Source organism: Pogona vitticeps, chromosome 2 (assembly GCF_051106095.1).
Source record: "Pogona vitticeps strain Pit_001003342236 chromosome 2, PviZW2.1, whole genome shotgun sequence".
Taxonomy (NCBI): domain Eukaryota; kingdom Metazoa; phylum Chordata; class Lepidosauria; order Squamata; family Agamidae; genus Pogona; species Pogona vitticeps.
In genome coordinates, this window is record NC_135784.1 from 183,001,083 (window position 1) to 183,019,030 (window position 17,948).

The 17,948-nt window shown below is 46.4% G+C and overlaps 1 protein-coding gene across 1 annotated transcript in view; it reads right to left on the bottom strand.

The window, feature by feature from the left end:
• ICAM5 (intercellular adhesion molecule 5) overlaps positions 1–17,948 on the bottom strand; it is a 45,775-nt gene that overhangs the window by 16,785 nt on the left and 11,042 nt on the right. Inside the window, exons 4-5 of the mRNA XM_020798672.3 lie at positions 6,366–6,644; positions 37–315 (exon numbers count right to left, since the gene is read on the bottom strand). Coding sequence (XP_020654331.3) covers positions 37–315; positions 6,366–6,644 — 558 coding nt within the window. The remainder of the gene's footprint in view (positions 1–36; positions 316–6,365; positions 6,645–17,948) is intronic.

Sequence of the window (17,948 nt, forward strand, 5' to 3'; positions counted from 1 at the left end):
TCCATGCTGTTACTGGAAGGGAAGCTGCATACTCACAGAAGACAGTCAGATTGGCAGACGATCGCTTGATGATCACATCTTCACCAGTTGCCATTTCCACTTGACATACAAATTCCCTCCCATCATATTCCTCCAGAGCTGTCAGATTGAGCTTTAGAGGGAGTCGGTCACTGGAGGCCAAGACCTTCCCAGAATTGTTTTTTATTTGAAGAGAAACGCTGAGTGGCAGAGTCGCTGAAGAATCACATATAATGGTCACAGGATTATTTGCAAGGGTCTGTGATGGATAGATCACCAGAGAAGGCTCGGGAAAACCTGCAATTATCATAAGGAAGAAGGTTATTCCTTTAATCACTCAGAAAATTGCATTTGTGTCTACTGGGAAAGCACGGGAATTGATAATCCTATTCTGAGAAGAAAGGGTTAGGTCCAAACTCAGCAGAGTGACTTAAATGACGTATAACTTGAAAAAGGGTGAGTGCTCTTCTTGTTCAGACTATGAGTTGCCCTGACATGGTGGTAAGAAAAATGACAACAACAACAACAACAACAAAGTTCCTATATATTTCTGTATACCCCCTCCTGCTGATCTCATCTAGACCTTGTAAAGGCTACTATTTGGACTACAGTTCCCAGAATTCCCCAGCTAGTGGATGTAGTGGCTTGGGGAATTTGGGGAGCTGTCATCCAAAAATGTGACCTTCACTCAAGATCTTAGGTGATCTCATGTTGTGGTATTGTCAAGGCCAGATTTAGATAATTTGCTATATGGGGCCAAAGACAATATTACTTCTCTCACTTCCAAGTACAGAAGCTGATTGGACCGGCAGGTTAATCTCACAAAAATTAGTAATAGGATAGCATTTTGCACTACGAGTGAGCAATGGGTTAATAAATTTTAGGAAACTGTGGAATGGCCAAGTAGTATTCATACCTCCAGCAAAGGATATGGGCTGGGGACATTTGAAAGCAACCACTTGGGGGGGGGGTGTTGCTGCGACTCCATGGACCTGCCGCCTGCGAGAATCAGTTTACTTTGCCTAATGGTAGGGCTAGCTCTAAACATCATAGCATCCTGCATTTCTGATCCTGATTTCATGTCATTGGCTAACAAGCTTCTCAGAGGTAGAGATAAATATGAGATATTGTAACACTATAATGTGACGTATGTTCTGTTATTGGGTGCTAAACCTGTGAACACCTCACACATGGCACTTTTTTTTGGCATCAGAAATACAAAATCTGATCCACTGAGAGGTCCCAAACCAGCATACTATCAGGATAAAATTGGAAGAGAAACAGATTAATAATAGGGATCCAGGGGAAAAGGCAGATCAGAAAGTAATGATAATAATTTAAAAAAGCCAAATATGAAAACTTGGTCCAGGGTCTGTTGTAGTAGTTTGGAGATGGGTTTTAATCAGAACAACTGATGCTGATTAAGCAATATTATAGCTGGTTTTAGGGGTGGGTGAGCTGGGTAATTTCCCAGGATGGTGAGTTTTGTTGAAAGGGGTGCCTGGATACACCAAAGGGGCTATTTCTATTAATTAATAGGAAAAAATGTACTGTCTGATGAAAGCTAGATTGGCAAACAGCAAGTGCCTGTAACCTCTTTTTTTCAAGCTTCTAGGGTAGCTTTGGTCATACCATTTGCTCCATGTAAAAAAAATCAATGGAAAGCAGCTTTGTACCCACATGGATACAGGCTCATAAACTCTCTGGGTGGTCCCGCATAGCCGGCCGCAAGGGAGGTGACCGAAGTACTAAGGCAGGAGGCTATCCATCCTACACCTGGCTCTGGTTACAAACGACATTTATAAGACATGCCCCACTTTCATTTCAAACACAGTTTGTTACGAGGCATAAGGGACCCACGACTGGAGAAACACGCACAAACACATTGATAAACTCTGGTATGCGGAAAGAGCTACGTGGGCCTTTGGATTCCTGCTCAGTGGCTTCTAACGAGATAGAAGACTGCTCCACCAACAGTGGGACGTGGTGGCATAGCATCGGGGGGAGGGGGGCAGCACAAGGGCAATTGCTCTAGGCAGAGGTGTCTTGTGGGATGCTATGCCACTGCCTTGGAAGACTGCACTGCCATTGCTGCCAAGCCTGTCCTTATCCTCTCCCCTCCCCGATTCCCCTCAACACGTTTCCCTGCCTGACAGCAAAAGTGACGGCATCCACCGTCATGGGTGTGAAGAAGCAACCAAGCTGGAGCTATGGATGGAGGTGATGGGATGGCTGGAAGGTGGTGGGAGGGAGCAGGGAGCAAGTCTGATCTGGAGAAGGAGGCCGAAGAGGAAGCCCCTCCATTGAGATGTGATTCTGGTTCCCTCCCTCCTGTGCCCACTCGGCCACAGACACACAGAGCCGCCGGAGGGACATTGAGAGAGAGAGAGAGAGAGAGAGAGAGAAAGAGAGCACCAAGGGGGAGACAAGGTGGGAAGATGGCTCTGCTCAAGGTCTACTTGGTCCTGGAAGGTAGGCGAGGAGGAGCCAGGGGAAGACGGGGGAAGAGAGGATGATGATGATGATGATGGAGGAGGAGGGTGCCTCAGAGGCGCTCCTGTTGGGAACAGGGGGAGGAGGGCGGGGAAATGTGGAAAGCAGCAGTGGCAGCAGGTCCACAGGTCTGGGGGTGCAATCTTTGCCTTGACCTCCATGCTGGCAACCCAAGCTACACCTCTGGTGGGACAAACCATTCTAACATCAGTCCTGTCATTAAACACACAAGAGACTGGCTCCTTGGTGCTCTTTTGTTTCGTTTGTTGTGTTTTTCTGGTATTCATTCCAAAGTAGCCCCAAGAACCCATTTTTAAAAGGCCTACAGTGGACCCTCTACTTATGGAATTAATCCGTATTGGAACGGTGGCTGCAAGTCGAAAAGTCTGTAGGTTGAGTCTCCATTGACCTACAATGCATTGAAAACTGATTAATGCCATAATCGGCCATTTTTGTTCCGTTTTTTTTTTCCATTTTGTTTTTTTTCTGGTCGGTAGGTCAACTCTCCGGCTGCAAGTCAAACCTAAATTTTGCGGCCAGAGAAGTCTGTAACTCAAAAAGTCTGTAAGTCGAGCTGTCTGTAAGTCGAGGGTCCACTGTACTGTATATAGAACACATTTCTACTGGATCAGAATAGCACTGTGGACTCTTGTGTAGGCAATCAGTATGGTGAAAGATTGAAATAGGTAAAAGAGACCATTCTACCTCCTCTCTGAGTTCCCCATATTCAGTGGTGGGATTCAAATAAATTAACAACAGGTTCTATGTCCTAATGACGGATAAATAAATAAATAAATAAATAAATAAATAAATAAATAAATAAATAAATAAATAAATAAATAAATAAATAAATAAATAAATAAATAAAACAAACAAACAAACAAATAAATAAATAAATAAATAAATAAATAAATAAATAAATAAATAAATAAATAAATAAATGCCCAGGACAGTGGGATCCGATGAGGGTTTCTTCCACAGTGGTCTCCCTACTGCCTGTCATCACAACTACTTCTCACATGATTAAGACATCTGGATAAGTGTATCTGTTTGGACATACCGCTGCTGTTACCCTCACCGTGGGCATGCGCCAAACACACACACACAAACACACACCTCACAGTGGGTGCTTATGACCAAGTTTGACAGAAAACTGACACATCTCTCCTTCCCCTTTACCTCCTATTTCACCCTATAGCTCACCAGCAAAAATTGCTTCCCTCCCCTTTCCTGCTCCTGAAATGACTGATAGCCCTGCTTGTTGTTACCTGGAGGCCGCCTTTGCATACCTAATGTGGTTTCTAGGCAGAGCAACAGTCTTATGTGGTACCTTTAACTTGAAAAAAATCATAGTAAAACGAGGACGGTTGGGTGTTTGACTGAAGTGGTCTCACCCCAAAACTTTTTCCCTCTGTATCCTGCCCTCATGCCTTGTCAATCACCCCCCCCCGCCTCAAGGCCATAGGCTTTCCTCCAGTGAAGTCAAGGACTCATCCTCCCCCCCTTTCCCCCAGTGATGCCTCTGCTCTTTCCAGGGCTTTATCTCTCTCACCCACACCCCACCTCAGATGGCTCAGTGTGGTACAGGAAGGGAGGCAGCTAATTGTGCCCCCCTCCCCCCACTCGTCGCTGGTCACCTGGCCCCTCCTCCTTCATTCATCTCAGGCCAGCAAACGGTTCTACGAACCAATAGTACATTTAGGAACCGGTTCTATAGAATAGGTGCGAACCTGCTGAATCCCACCTCTGCCCATATTCATACCTCCTGAAGGCACAATAGCAAAAGTATAAAAAAATAATTAAAAGAAAAGGCAGAGACTGCTCAACTCCTCCCTCCTTTTTTCTTGGCTTCTGAAGGTTTTTGCTGTGCACATTCCGACCACAAAGCAGCACAAATTGTGCTGGTGCAGCAAAGAATGAGCTGCACTCTTTCTCACTAGTTTCAAACCAATCCAGGATGTTTACGCTTTCAACAATCCAGCTTCCTCCACTCCTGGATGTTTTCACTGGCTGCTGACAACAGCCCTTGCAATTGCCTGAAGGATTTTCTGGGTGATTTGACAGACAAAGGATGAAGGAAAATTTTAACAAAAGAGGGAAACATGAAGAGGCACAAAAATATCTATATACCCCTCTTTCATTTTTTTTTATTATTAAACTTTCTATCAGGAAGCCATGAAAGAATTGAAATGCAAAAGTAGCTGCCTCTTTTGTGTGTTTTTCCTGTTCAGTTTTAAACAAAAGTTCCATCTCTAATGTTGACATTGGCATCTATATGTCAGTAGCACTGGTGCTCATATTGGGTCTTGCACTAATAGGGTGGTGATGAGATCCCTTTAGAGGATGTGCTGTCATCCAGATGTGAAGGAAGGAATTGTAGGAGAATCAGCCCCATCAGGTAATGAGGCTGCATTGTATCCAATAGGCCAGTGGTCCCCAACCTTGGGCCTCCAGATGTTCTTGGACTACAACTCCCAGAAACCTTCACCACCACTTCTGCTGGCCAGGATTTCTGGGAGTTGAAGTCCAAGAACATCTGGAGGCCCAAGGTTGGGGACCACAGCAATAGGCCAAACAGGTATATCTCCCTCATCTCTATAAAAGCTTCTCTGTTAGGATTACTGGTCATATTGAGCTCTAAGGGACTTCTTGTTGCTGAATCGTGGAGTATTAGGGAGCCAGGGTAACCTTGGGCTGCATAAAGAGAAGGGCGGGGCTTAGGGTGTGGGAAGTAATAGTTCCACTCTCTTCTGTATTACTCAAACGAATAAGATCCGTTAAGTCAATACTTCTGTGAGTCCCATTGAGACTACCCTATCTGGGAGTAAAAACTGTTTTTTAGACCACTGTGTTCAGCTTTGGTTGCCATATTTTATGAAGGACATTGACAAGTCAGAGTGCATCCAGAGAAGAACAATCAGGGTGGTGAGGAAAGGGTCTAAAGTCCTATGTGAAACAGCTGGAGTGGCTGGGTATATTTACGCTGGAGAAAGAAAGGTTAAAGGAGGGCATGGCAGTGGTCTATAGCAGTGGTTCTTAACCTTTCTTACTTGGATGCTTTTGAACTGCAACTCCCAGAAACCCCAGTCAGGACAGCTGGTGGTGAAGGCTTCTGGGAGTTGCAGTCCAAAACTCCTGAGTAACCCAAGGTTAAGAACCAGTGGTCTATAGCAATGGTCCTTTGGGCCTCCAGATGTTTTCGGACTTCTACTCCCAGAAATCCTGGCCAGCAGAGGTGGTGGTGAAGGCTTCTGGGATTTGTAGTCCAAGAACATCTGGAGGCCCAAGGTTGGGGACCATTGGTCTATAGGTATCTGAAAGGCTATCATAGAGAAGATAAGGTATAATAGTTTTCTGTTGCTCTGTAGGATAGGAGTTCATCCACTGGGTAAAATTTTCAAGGAAGCATTTTTTCACTGAATATTAGGAGGAGCTTCCTAACAGCAAGAGCCCTTTAGCAGTAGAACAGATTGCTTTGAGAGCCTAGCTAGTCCTTCTTAACTGGAGATGCTTAAGCAGAGAGTGAGTCACTGATTGGTGATGCTATACTCGTACCCTGCACTAAGCAAGACGTTGACCTATGCTTTGTCTTGAGCTGTTGTGAGACTGCACAAGAGCCCTGTCTGACCCTACCTGAGATTCATCATTATAAACGAACAGAGGTAAATCCCCACTTGTCACCTGCATTGCACACAAGCGAATGACCCTCTCTCTCCCCACTCCTGGTACCCAATGGTGACAATAATGCACTTTTCTTCCTAAGCATTACTCAGTCTCATAGAGGAGAGGATTCTAAGAAGTCCATTTTTTAAAAAAAGAACCACAATCCTCTTAAAATGTAAGCAGGCACTCACTGTAAACATGCACTGTTTCCACTGAAGATCTGGTGACTGGTCCCAGAACCACTGTACAGTTCAAAATGTGGTTTCCTGTTGAAAAGGAGGACAGATGAACCTGGGCTCTCATGGTGTCATCCAACACACTGATGCTGAAGTTCAGTTTCTCCTCTGCAAAGGTCAGGTCAAATTGGGCCTCCTTGGCTGGGAAAACCCCAACGACATCACACTGCGCAGTCGTGCTGCTGTTGGCTTCTATGTAACGCAAAGTATGAAGCTGGGGATCCATTGGAAAATCTGTAAGACAAAAACTACAGGGTGTTCATGGAGCATCGGTCACACTGGTGAGCAGAGACTGGAAATGCTACCTTTGGAGGAAAGGTGACAACTTCCAGATTCTCTGAACCACACTGGCAAAAAAAGAGAGTATCTTTTCTAAACTTTGATCTAGCCACAGAGTTTTTGAAACTATTTCTATACCAAACAAGTCTCTGGAGACTCAAGTTCTTTGTAAGTTCCCTTCCTTGAGGATGGAGGGGGGAAAAGCGGAAGTACTGTCTAACCGTTAATAAACAATAATCTTAGAAGTGCAGAGCTGGCAAGGATCCTATGGATCATTAAGTCCAGCCCCTGTCCGGGAGGCACAGTGAGGAATAGAACTCCCAACCACTGGCTCCACAATTAGAGACCTACAGTAAACCACTGAGCTATCCATGAGTTCTTTTCTAGTTATCCATTTACCAATAGTAGTTATCTGGTCAATGTTTTATTGATTCAGCAAAATTGGGCCAAGACTTTCCGTTGCATGAGCTCTTGCATGCACCCCCACCCTTGTCTTCCAACCAATGCAAAGATATGTAGTGTCCAAGACTGGGCAAGTTATTTTGCCATCTGAGAAGAAAATATTCCACAAGCAACCCTTCCCACTCCTTCACAGCAATCTGTTGAATCAGTCGTTTCACGCTATTCCAGATCAGTTCCCAGAGCCAACCAGCACACTCTGTCTAATGGCAGAGTTGGCTCCGTTCAACCTCAAGGGCAACATTGCTGCTCCTGTTCATGCAGGAGATAGTCTTGGCCTGATTCTGCTGTTTCCTGGGAAAGCAGGCATTGATGGAAATGCTGCTGGATGATGCAAACATACCCTCTATATATTCATCAATAAGATCTGAAAAAGCCCCAACATTTCAGTCTTCTAGGATTTCACTATTGCTCTGCATGTAGAGCAGTGGTTCCCAACCTTGGGTATTCCAGTTGTTCTTGGACTTTAGCTCCCAGAGACCTCACCCAGCACAGCTAGTTGGTGAAGGCTTCTGGGAACTGCAGTCCAGGAACATCTGGGTTACCCGAGGTTGGGAGCTACTGTTCTATATTCAGTCAAAAGAAGATATCTGTGCAAGGAACCAAACATCCAGTGTGGTGTGGTGATTTTATTGTTGGATTGGAACTCAGGAAACTGTGTTCTAATCCCTGCTGAACCATTCAGCTCACTGGATAACCATGGTCCAGTCATCCTCTCTCAGCTTGACCCAACTTGTGTAAGGTGGGGAAGAAGGGATCTCACTGGAGGAATAATAAGTTATAAACCAAACATGAAACCATCTTTCATTCATGGATCTCTTTCTTTGGATTGGGAACTAGAGATGTAAACTCAATGTGCATGTCATGTTGTTTCACCACACTGCATTGCTTTCATTGGGATTCATATTTGTTAATGCACACCTCCATTCATACCTGGTACAATGAATCATTTGGTGTCTACATGTATCTAGAGCGGAATCTGGGCATGGACACTTTCAGGACAGAAAAAAGAAACACCACTATGCGTAACATCCAAAGTCAGTGTGGGATAGTTGCTTTTCAGACCAGTAGAATATGCTTTTTTATAATGTCTTTTTAATAATGGTTGTTGTAGGTTTTTCAGACTGTTTGGCCGTGTTCTGAAGGTTTTTTTGTACTAAAAAAAAGATGGCGCCGACGGCAGGCGGCTAGCGTGTTTCTCTCCGCCGCCTCGGTTTGCCTCTTGTTTATACTACTTCTCTCTTTTCTTTTTTCCCCTCTTCTTTATTTAATTTACTTATTTAATTTTCCCTCTTCTCCCTTCCCGTCTCCTCTTCCTTTTCTCTCTTTAAATTCCCCCATTCTGCTTTCCCTCCTCCCGTTGATACCTGGTTTCCCGGAGCGAAGCCAGGGCTGTGTGCCTGGAGCGGAGTTCGCAAGCGGGGGTCGGAGTGGGAGCAAGAGTTTGGGAGTGGGCTCCTCCGGCTTCCCGGCGGAACTCGAAGGCTCGAGTGCTTCCTGTTTGTCATCGGAGGAGGGGGCGACCGTCGGAGGGGTGTGGAGGTGACCATCGGAGGAGCGAGAACCCGCGGAACGGCGCCGGACACCCCCCTCCCTGGAAAGCGAGCCCGACTGTGGAGGCGCAGGGGGAGCTCAGAAAGCCTGTCCCGGGCTTGGAATAGAGGTTCCGGTGAGGACGGGGCTGCCTGGAGCTGGAGTTGGAGCTCGGGACCCCAGGATCACTAGCAACCTGCACAAGCGGGGCTTGATCTCGGAGACGCAGAGATTCCTGCCGGCTGAGAGGGTCTGTTGGCGTTTCTTTGGAGGGGACCTGGCGGCGGATGATTAAAGGCTTGTGGAACTTTAAAGATCAGGCGGAGAATCGGGGACTGGTCTTAACGTGGTCTGGGAAGGATAAGCATTAGAGCCGTGCAGGGCCGGACTGGCCATCTGGCACTTCTGGCAAATGCCAGAAGGGCCGATGGTCAGAAGGGCTGGTTCCTGCCTCGGCTACCCGCTTTCCCCCCTCCCGCGAGGGGCTGCGGCGGGGCTGAGGGAGCCCGAGCCTCTTTGCGCGTGGCTGCGAGGAAGTCTCTCCCCCCCTCCTCTCTCTTTTCCTTCCTCGCCTCCTCAGGCTAAAGCTCTCGCTATGCTCGCTGCTCGTCGCCCAGGCGCTGAGTTGGCTGTCGAGCTGCGGGGCGGGTTTGGCGTTAAAGGCTCCAGAGTTTGAGGCTGGCTTTTTTCCCCGCCCGACACACACACACACACACACACACACACACACACACACACACTCGGCGGGCGGGCGGGCAGCTCCTCCCTCTCCGCCTTCCCCTCGCTGCGTCTTTCCAGCTCAGGGCTGACTGTCCTGCTGCACTACAGCTTTCTGGCTCCAGGAGTTGCTGCTCTGCCTGCTCTGCCCGCCTCCTTTTTTTTTTTTTTGCTTCCTCGCTCACCCACTCACACGCTTTCCTCTTCACCAGGGGAGCAGAACTGGAACGCTAGCACAGCATTGTGGGAGGTGTGGGACCTTTTAAAGCCGCAGTCCAGACAAACCTCGTTCACACATGCTCGTAACACACGTGCTCGTAACATCGGGTGGCCTTGGTCGCTTGAAGGGCTCGTTCACGCGTGTACGTAATGTGATCTCGGGCTCGTTTCCAAGAGCATGTTGCTCCCTCGAAGGCTGCCTCTCTGGCACGGTTCTGACTGCATCTATGAACGGGTTGTCACAGATGCAAGCTATACCTGGATATACTTTCATGTAGCGTTGCCTCTCTCTCTCTCTCAGTCTCTCTCTCTCTCTCTCAACATATATTTCTGCTGATTCACAAATTGATTAACATGATATGAATTACCATCACAGCGACCCAATGTCAGACACGTTTGGTTCAATAGAAATACCCTTCATGTAATGAGGACTAGAACCTCAGCAGGAAGCAGTTTAGGCGGCAGCATGCAAACTGAGCATACCATGTGCATGTGGTTTGTGCAGTGTGCCCAGGTCTTCCTTCTACCAAAAGGTAATTAATTGCACACCTGTAGCCTGAATAAGAACTGCCTGCATCACATCGGGCTTTTATGGTAAATTGCAGTCCTTGATTCTACATTGACCCTACATTCAAGTGGTGGTGAAAGTGAAGAGTGCTTTCACACAGCTCCATTTCATGTGCCAGCTACATCTTTCCCTGAGTAGCCCTGCCTGGAGTACAATCATCCATATTTTACCTACCTCATATCTAGGCTACTGCAATACGCTCTATACAGAGATACCCTTGAAGAATGTCTAGCAGCAGCTTTGGTTGATGCAATCCGAAAAAGCTAGGGTTCATGTCCATTGTGCCAATATGACACCAGTATTGAAAGACCCAAGCTGCTTGCAAAGTTTATTTCCACACCAAGTTTGCAGTGTTGGTTTTGAGATTTAAAGCCATAAATAGCTCTGGATTTGTTTAGCTATGGAACTGCCTGTCTCATTCATTGAAGGAATGACAGACAGGAGACATATTCATCAAAGAATTGAAGAACATGAAAAAAGTGCAATGCACAGACCAAGTGCTGAAGCTTATTTTTTGAATGCCAACAGTGCAGATATCAATCACTTACTTCATAGTAATCAAATGTCTGTACACAGAGAACAAGTCAGAAAAAGACGTCAGATATTGGAGCGTGTGATTGGGAAACGTGGACTTAGCTATCGAGGCAACAAATTTGAGGCTGCATACACATTGGAGGACCATTTACTTGATCATGGAAATTTTTTAGAGTTGGTCTTACTTCTTAGCAAGTATGATGTCTGCCTTAAAGAACATGTCAACAATTGCATAGCAAAAAGCAAGAAGTCACATTCAAGTGGAAAGGGCAGAGGATCATTAGTAACTTTGCTCTCCAAAACAACAATAAATAAAGTTGTCGAAACAATACGACAGTTAATTCTAGAGGCAGTGGCAAGCGGTGTTAGAGAAGCTGGGATGTTCTCAGTGCAAATTGACACAACTCAGGATATTACTTCAAGAGACCAATGCTCAGTAATTGTTTGTTATGTGACAGACTGTATTCATGAGAAGTTCCTGGCAGTGGTCGATTGTGAGTCTTCATCAGGTGAATACTTTCTTACCTTACTAAGGCAAGTTCTGCAGTCATGTAAAATTGACATAAAAAATTGCACTGGTAGTTCTACCGATGGAGCAGCTAACATGCAAGGACAGTATAGAGGCTTCTCTACATGGTTGTCCACAGAATCTCCAGGCCAAATTCATGTTTGGTGTTATGCACATGTACTCAATTTAGTACTGGCTGACACCACAAAGGTTGTAATTCCAAGTGCATCGTTATTTAATCTAATAAATGATGTTGGAGTTTTTATTCGTGAGTCTTATCAACGAATGAATGTATGGCTAAATGTCAGTCAGGACCCACACCATCGAAGACTCTCTGTGATTGGGGAAACACGCTGGTGGTCCAAAGATGCAGCACTTAGAAAAATATTTGGATCATTTTCCCAACCTGATTCGGCTTTATATGTTGACCTTATTGTAACATTGGCAAAGATTGAAGAAAACTCAAGATCTAAGCCAGAAGTACGAATAAAGGCAAAAACGTACGTAAAATCACTGCTTAAATATGAGACCGTTCTCACAGCACATATATTTCTTCGGATTTTTGAGCTGACATCCCCGTTGTCAAAATATCTACAAACAAGTGGCTTAGATGTATTACAAGCTCATCACATGGTCACAGGGACACAGGAAAATCTCAAAAAGCTTGCCAGAGATTTTGAAGGGGTCAAGAACAGTGCAGATGATTTTATGAGATGGGCAAATGACAAACTACAAGAACTTCAAGATTGTGAACTTGAAGTACAGGCCACCTTGCCTCATAAAAGGTTAAGAAAGAGGAAAAGCATGGCTGGTGAATGTTCTCAAGATGAAGTAATATCTGATGCCATCATGGCATATAAGATACAAGTACACAATGTGATCCTTGATGTAATCACGGAGAGCATAACTCGACGTTTTCTTGCTAGTGAAACACTGTATGCCGACTATGCATGCCTAGACCCTAGGAACTTTTCAAACATAAGAGAACAAGGGCTTCATATATCTGCAATGGAAGATTTAAGTAAAGTCTTGATCAAATTTAATGAGAATGCCACAGCTGAAAATTTGCGGTGTGAATTAACTAGTCTAGCTTTGCATTGGGACAAATTGAAGACATCAGCGCTAGAAGAATACACTGTAAGGGTGTCAAGAGAAACGCCCATGGAAGATCTAAGTCAACAATTTGATGAAATGGAGCTGTTAAATAAGCCATGTGCAACATGTAAGAACTGTGCCATTTGTTGCTATCAAATTCTACGGTGCTACAATTTATTAACAGATGCCTATAATGTGATAGGTCTAGCCTACAAATTCCTACTGACTCTATCGTTTACTCAAGTTGCTTGTGAGAGAAGCTTCTCCACCTTGAGGTTCATCAAGAATCGACTGAGGAATACTGTATCCCAGGACCATTTGGATTCATTCATGTTAATGGCTATAGAAAAAGAAATCCTTATGAGTCTTGATGTGGATGCCATCATCAACAGAGTTGCAGAGAGTAGTGAAGCCCTGCAAAGTCTTCTTATTCCTTGATAACGTATCATTCCTAAGTCTTTCCAGTATTAGTAGGGTTCAAATTTAAAATGTTCAAATCATAAACGAGGTGGAAAGTTCTTGAGCCGAGCCTTTTGTTCCTGGTGGAAGTGTTGATGTAGGAGGATCTGCTACTTATGGCTTGTTCACATTGAACGTTTTGTTGCAGTTATGTTTAATGATCTAATGTTTCAATACATTAAAATAGCTATAAGATCTCACATTGTACTGTTGGTGTTTTTTGTTTAGAGAGCACTAGCATTGACAAATTTAAACATTAAATTTTAATTACACTTTTTGTTAAACGTGATGATTTTATAGGTTTAGATTTCCTGATGCTCCTTGTTATTTATACAACCAGGGCAATGATTGGGATAGGGAGAACTCGTAAGCATGTACCAATACCACTATACCAGCAACGCCCTTTCAGCGCGCCACAATATCGTGAATGGAGCCCACAACAGGTGGACCTGTGTCCCCACAGCCGGTGGGCCTGTGTGCTCTAAATGCCAGGGCCGATTTTTGGTCCCAGTCCAGCCCTGGAGCCGTGGCAGGAGTTGGCGGGTGCTACAAGACAGCGAGCCACGAGATCGGCGGAACGCCGGAGGGTTAGCGCACCAACGCCATGTTGGTGTTTCTTTCCCCAGCCCTTTTCTTCCCCACTTCCCCCGCTTGTTGTCCCCCAGCCTATAAGGACATCACTCTAACTGTTACACTAGGGCTGAGAATGGTGGAATCTGTGCCTTTTTCAATCTGGCCCTCCGTGACTCTGATACTGTTTGTGCATAATACTGGGAACTCTGAACTAAGAACTGTGGTCTGGGAGTTATACCCCTTGAACGATTGTAAATCAGTGCTGCCTCCGATAACATCAAGGACAAGGACACACGGGGGAGAAAGTCAGACCTGGGATGCAGGTGGGGGGATAGTTATTATAGACACTTAATTAGTTGTTCTTTTATAATTATTGTTATTATTTCATTATTACTATTGTTATTATTTTATTATTATTTTATTATTATATTTTACTGCATTGGGTTCATGCATATGTACTTAATGCACATTATTTTTATTTTGATGCACTTTATATTTTATTGTTTTGATTATTTACTTCAATTATTATTAAGTTTGACACTGTTACTTTATATTTTTATTGCTTGTATTTAATTTAGTCCTTGTATAGTATAATTTTTTGTTATTCTTTGGTTTATCTGTATTAGTTTTTTTTTTTTTTTGTCTTTTGCTTTTCTTTTCTTCTCTATCTCTCCTTTTCGTCATGGAATGGGGGGCCCGCTTTCCCAGCGAGGGGCCACAAAACATCTCTGTGACCATTGGTAGAGGGCGATATGGCGTTGGCTCCGTCCCTACTCGTGTCAGAAGAACTTTGAACAGATGTTTAAAGGCTGTTCCTTGTTCTGAGTCGGAGACCAACCTTCAATATCGAGGTAACCAGACCAGCCAGCCCTCTACTCTACGCCTGGTGTTGTTGAATGCCAGGTCTGTATCTAACAAAACCCAACTAATTTATGACCTTATCTTGGAGGAAGATGCAGACCTGGCTTGCATAACCGAAACATGGATTGGCGGTGAGGGGGGTCCCCCCCTAGCTCTCATCTGTCCGCCCGGTTATGCTGTCCAACACCAGGGTAGACTGGAGGGACGGGGGGGGGGAGTTGCCATCGTCTACAAATCCACCTTGGAGGTAGCTAGGCGCTCCTCGGTGGTAAAGCCGGGTCTTGAGGCCCTCCACGTGTGGATTGGGGCCAGGGACGGTATTGGGATCTTGCTGGGCTACCGTGCTCCCCGCGACCCAGCCATTTCCCTACCGGAGCTGGTGGACTTTGTCTCCGCGGCACTGTTGGGTTCCCCGAGGCTATTGGTCCTGGGGGACTTTAACGTGCATGCGGGGGCAGGGACCTCCGGTCCAGCTCTTGAGTTCCTGGAGACCATGGCCTTCTTGAACATGTCCCAACATGTTAACGGCCCTACACACGTGGGTGGCCATACATTAGACCTGGTCTTTTCCACCAATGGGAGTGAGAGTGGTCCGATGGTGACTGACCTTGAGTCGGCTCCCTTGTCATGGTCGGATCACCACCTAATAAAATGCACCCTCAAGATGGCTCTCCCCCCTCGCAGGGAGCAAGGACCTATTGTCATGGTCCGCCCTCGAAGGCTACTGGATCCGACTGGATTCCAGGATGCCATGAGAGGGGTTACGGCTGACCTGGTTGGCGCTCCTGTCGAGGCTGTGGTCGACGGCTGGTTCACCGCCGTGGCTAGTGCCGTAGACACGATCGCGCCTAAACGCCCTCTCCGCCGCAGAGATCGCCCGGCGCCCTGGTTTAACCAGGATCTCCGGACGTCGAAGCGGGTCAGGAGACGGCTAGAGCGCAAATGGAGAAAGGACCCGACGGTTTTTAATCGTATAGCTGTTAAGGTCGCTACTAACCTTTACCAAGCTAAGGTAAAGGCTGCCAGTCGAACCTACCTCACTAACCGGATAAGTGAGGCATCCAACCAGCAGGCGGAATTATTCCGTATAGTACGTGACCTATCCGGAATTGGCCCGGGTGATAGGCCTCCCCCTAGTTTTACACCGGACCAATTTGCAGCATTTTTTAAATCTAAAGTGGAGGCCATCCGCCGGGACCTCTCCCCTTTTTTGAATACAGTGAGTCGAGCTGAGATGTCCAGCGCTCCGTCTTGCCCGGTGACTTTTGACTCCTTTCAGCCCGTCTCGCCCGACACTGTGGCCAGGACGCTTGATCGCTGTCGTGCCACCACCTCCTCCTTGGACCCTTGCCCGGCCTGGCTAATCAAGGCAGCCAGGCCTTCAACAACAGAATGGGCTACTGTAATAATTAATGGGTCTTTCCTTGAGGGCAGAGTTCCTTCTGCCCTCAAGGAAACACTCATTAGGCCCATCAGAAAGAAACCTAGTTTGGCGGCGGACGAAATTGGCAATTATAGGCCCGTCGCCAATGTTTCTTTCTTGAGCAAGGTAGTCGAGAGGGTGGTGGCCGATCAGCTTCAGGCGCTCCTGGATGAAACAGATGCCCTGGATCCATTCCAGTCGGGCTTCAGGCCGCGCCATGGAACAGAAACGGCATTGGTCGCCCTGTGTGATGACCTATTGAGGGAGGCCGACAGGGGCAAAGTGTCTCTGCTGGTCCTCCTCGATATCTCAGCGGCCTTTGATACCATTGACCACGGTATCCTCCTGGGGAGGCTCTCTGAGTTGGGAATTGGTGGCCTCGCATTGGCCTGGCTCCGTTCCTTCTTGGTGGACCGCCCCCAGAGAGTACAGCTTGGGGAGGCTGTCTCGGCCCCGTGGAGCCTCAATTGTGGGGTCCCACAGGGGTCGATCATCTCCCCAATGCTGTTCAACATCTATATGAGGCCGCTGGGTGGGGTCATCAGGAGGTGTGGGGCACTGTGCCACCAATATGCGGATGACACACAGCTCTACATCTCCTTTTTTCCAACTGCAGGAGATGCCGTTCTGTCCCTTCAGCGTTGCCTGGAGTCCGTACTGGAATGGATGCAGGAGAACGGGCTGAGGCTGAACCCGGACAAGACGGAGGTACTGAGGGTGGGTGCCCCCACACTTGGGGATATGGGAAACTCCCTCACTTTTGGGGGGGTGACTCTGTCCGCCAGGGATGGGGTCCGCAGCTTGGGGATCCATCTGGACCCGGCGCTCACCATGGAATCCCAGGTGGCGTCCGTGGTCCGCACCGCTTTCTTTCATCTTAGGCGGATAGCACAGCTGCGGCCCTACCTCGATGTTGGGGCTCTCACCACTTTGGTGCATGCGCTTGTAATCTCAAGATTAGACCACTGTAATGCGCTCTACGTGGGGCTACCTTTGAGGCTGCTGCGGAAACTACAGGTGGTGCAGAATGCTGCGGCCAGATTACTCAGTGGAGTGAGAAGATACCAACATATCTCCCCCACCCTGGCCGCGTTGCATTGGCTGCCCATCCGATTCCGCATCGACTTCAAAGTCTTGATGCTTACTTACAAAGCCCTAAACGGTTTAGGACCTCGATACTTGATGGAGCGCCTTCTCCCACCAAGATCTACCCGTGTCACTCGTGCTAGCCAGGAGGTGAGGCTGAGGAGCCTAACGCCGAGAGAGGCCCGGAAGGAAAAGACCAGAAATAGGGCCTTCTCGGCGGTGGCTCCTCGCCTCTGGAACAACTTACCTCCTGAGATTCGCGCGGCTCCCTCGCTGGGCATGTTCAAGAAACAATTAAAAACGCTGTTGTATAAGCGGGCCTTTCCAACAGAAAACTCCTGACGATTTTCTTTCTATATCTTTTTAATTTCTATCTTTCTTAAATTGTAATGTTTTAAAATTTTGTTGTTGCTGTTTGTTGTGAGCCGCCTAGAGTGGTCTAGTACGACCAGATAGGCGGGATAGAAATAAAATAAATAAAAATAAATAAATAAATAATAAATAACGTTTCACCAGTCTCTGTGGCCGGCATCTTCAGAGGACAGGAGTTAGAACTCTGTGTTCTGGTGTAGTGTGTGGGATAGTTGAGTATTTGTAGCTATGGGATCAGCTTTTTGTCTTTTTCAGGAGATTCAGCAAACCTGACCTCCTATGGGGACACAAAGTCTACAGAAAACCCACCCACACAGGCCGATACCTACACAAAAACTCCAACCACCACCCACAACAAGAGGCATAATCAAAACACTGGTAGACCATGCAAATTGGAACTGTGAAGCTCAGTTTCTCAGCACCAAACTTCACCATCTGAATTGGGCCCTTTAGGCAAATGGCTATTCCAAGAATGAAATCACAAGAGCCATCAAACCGAAAAAACAACACTGAACTGAAGAAGAAAAACAGCCACCCACAAATAAAGTATTTCTGCCGCAAATCAAATGGGTCATGGACTGCATGGGGAAACTTTTTTTAAAAAAACACAACCTATAAACAGTATTTAGGCCCACCAAAAAATACAACAAATGTTATGGTCAGCAAAGGGCAAAAGGGACTCCCTTTTCACTGCAGAAGTATACCGGATACCTTGCAATTGTGGACAGGTATATATTGGAACCACAAAATGTAGCATTCACACCAGAATCAAAGAACATGAGAGACACTGCAGACGAAAAGAACTGGAAAAATCAGCAGTAGCTGAACATGCCCTAAAACAAGCTGGACATG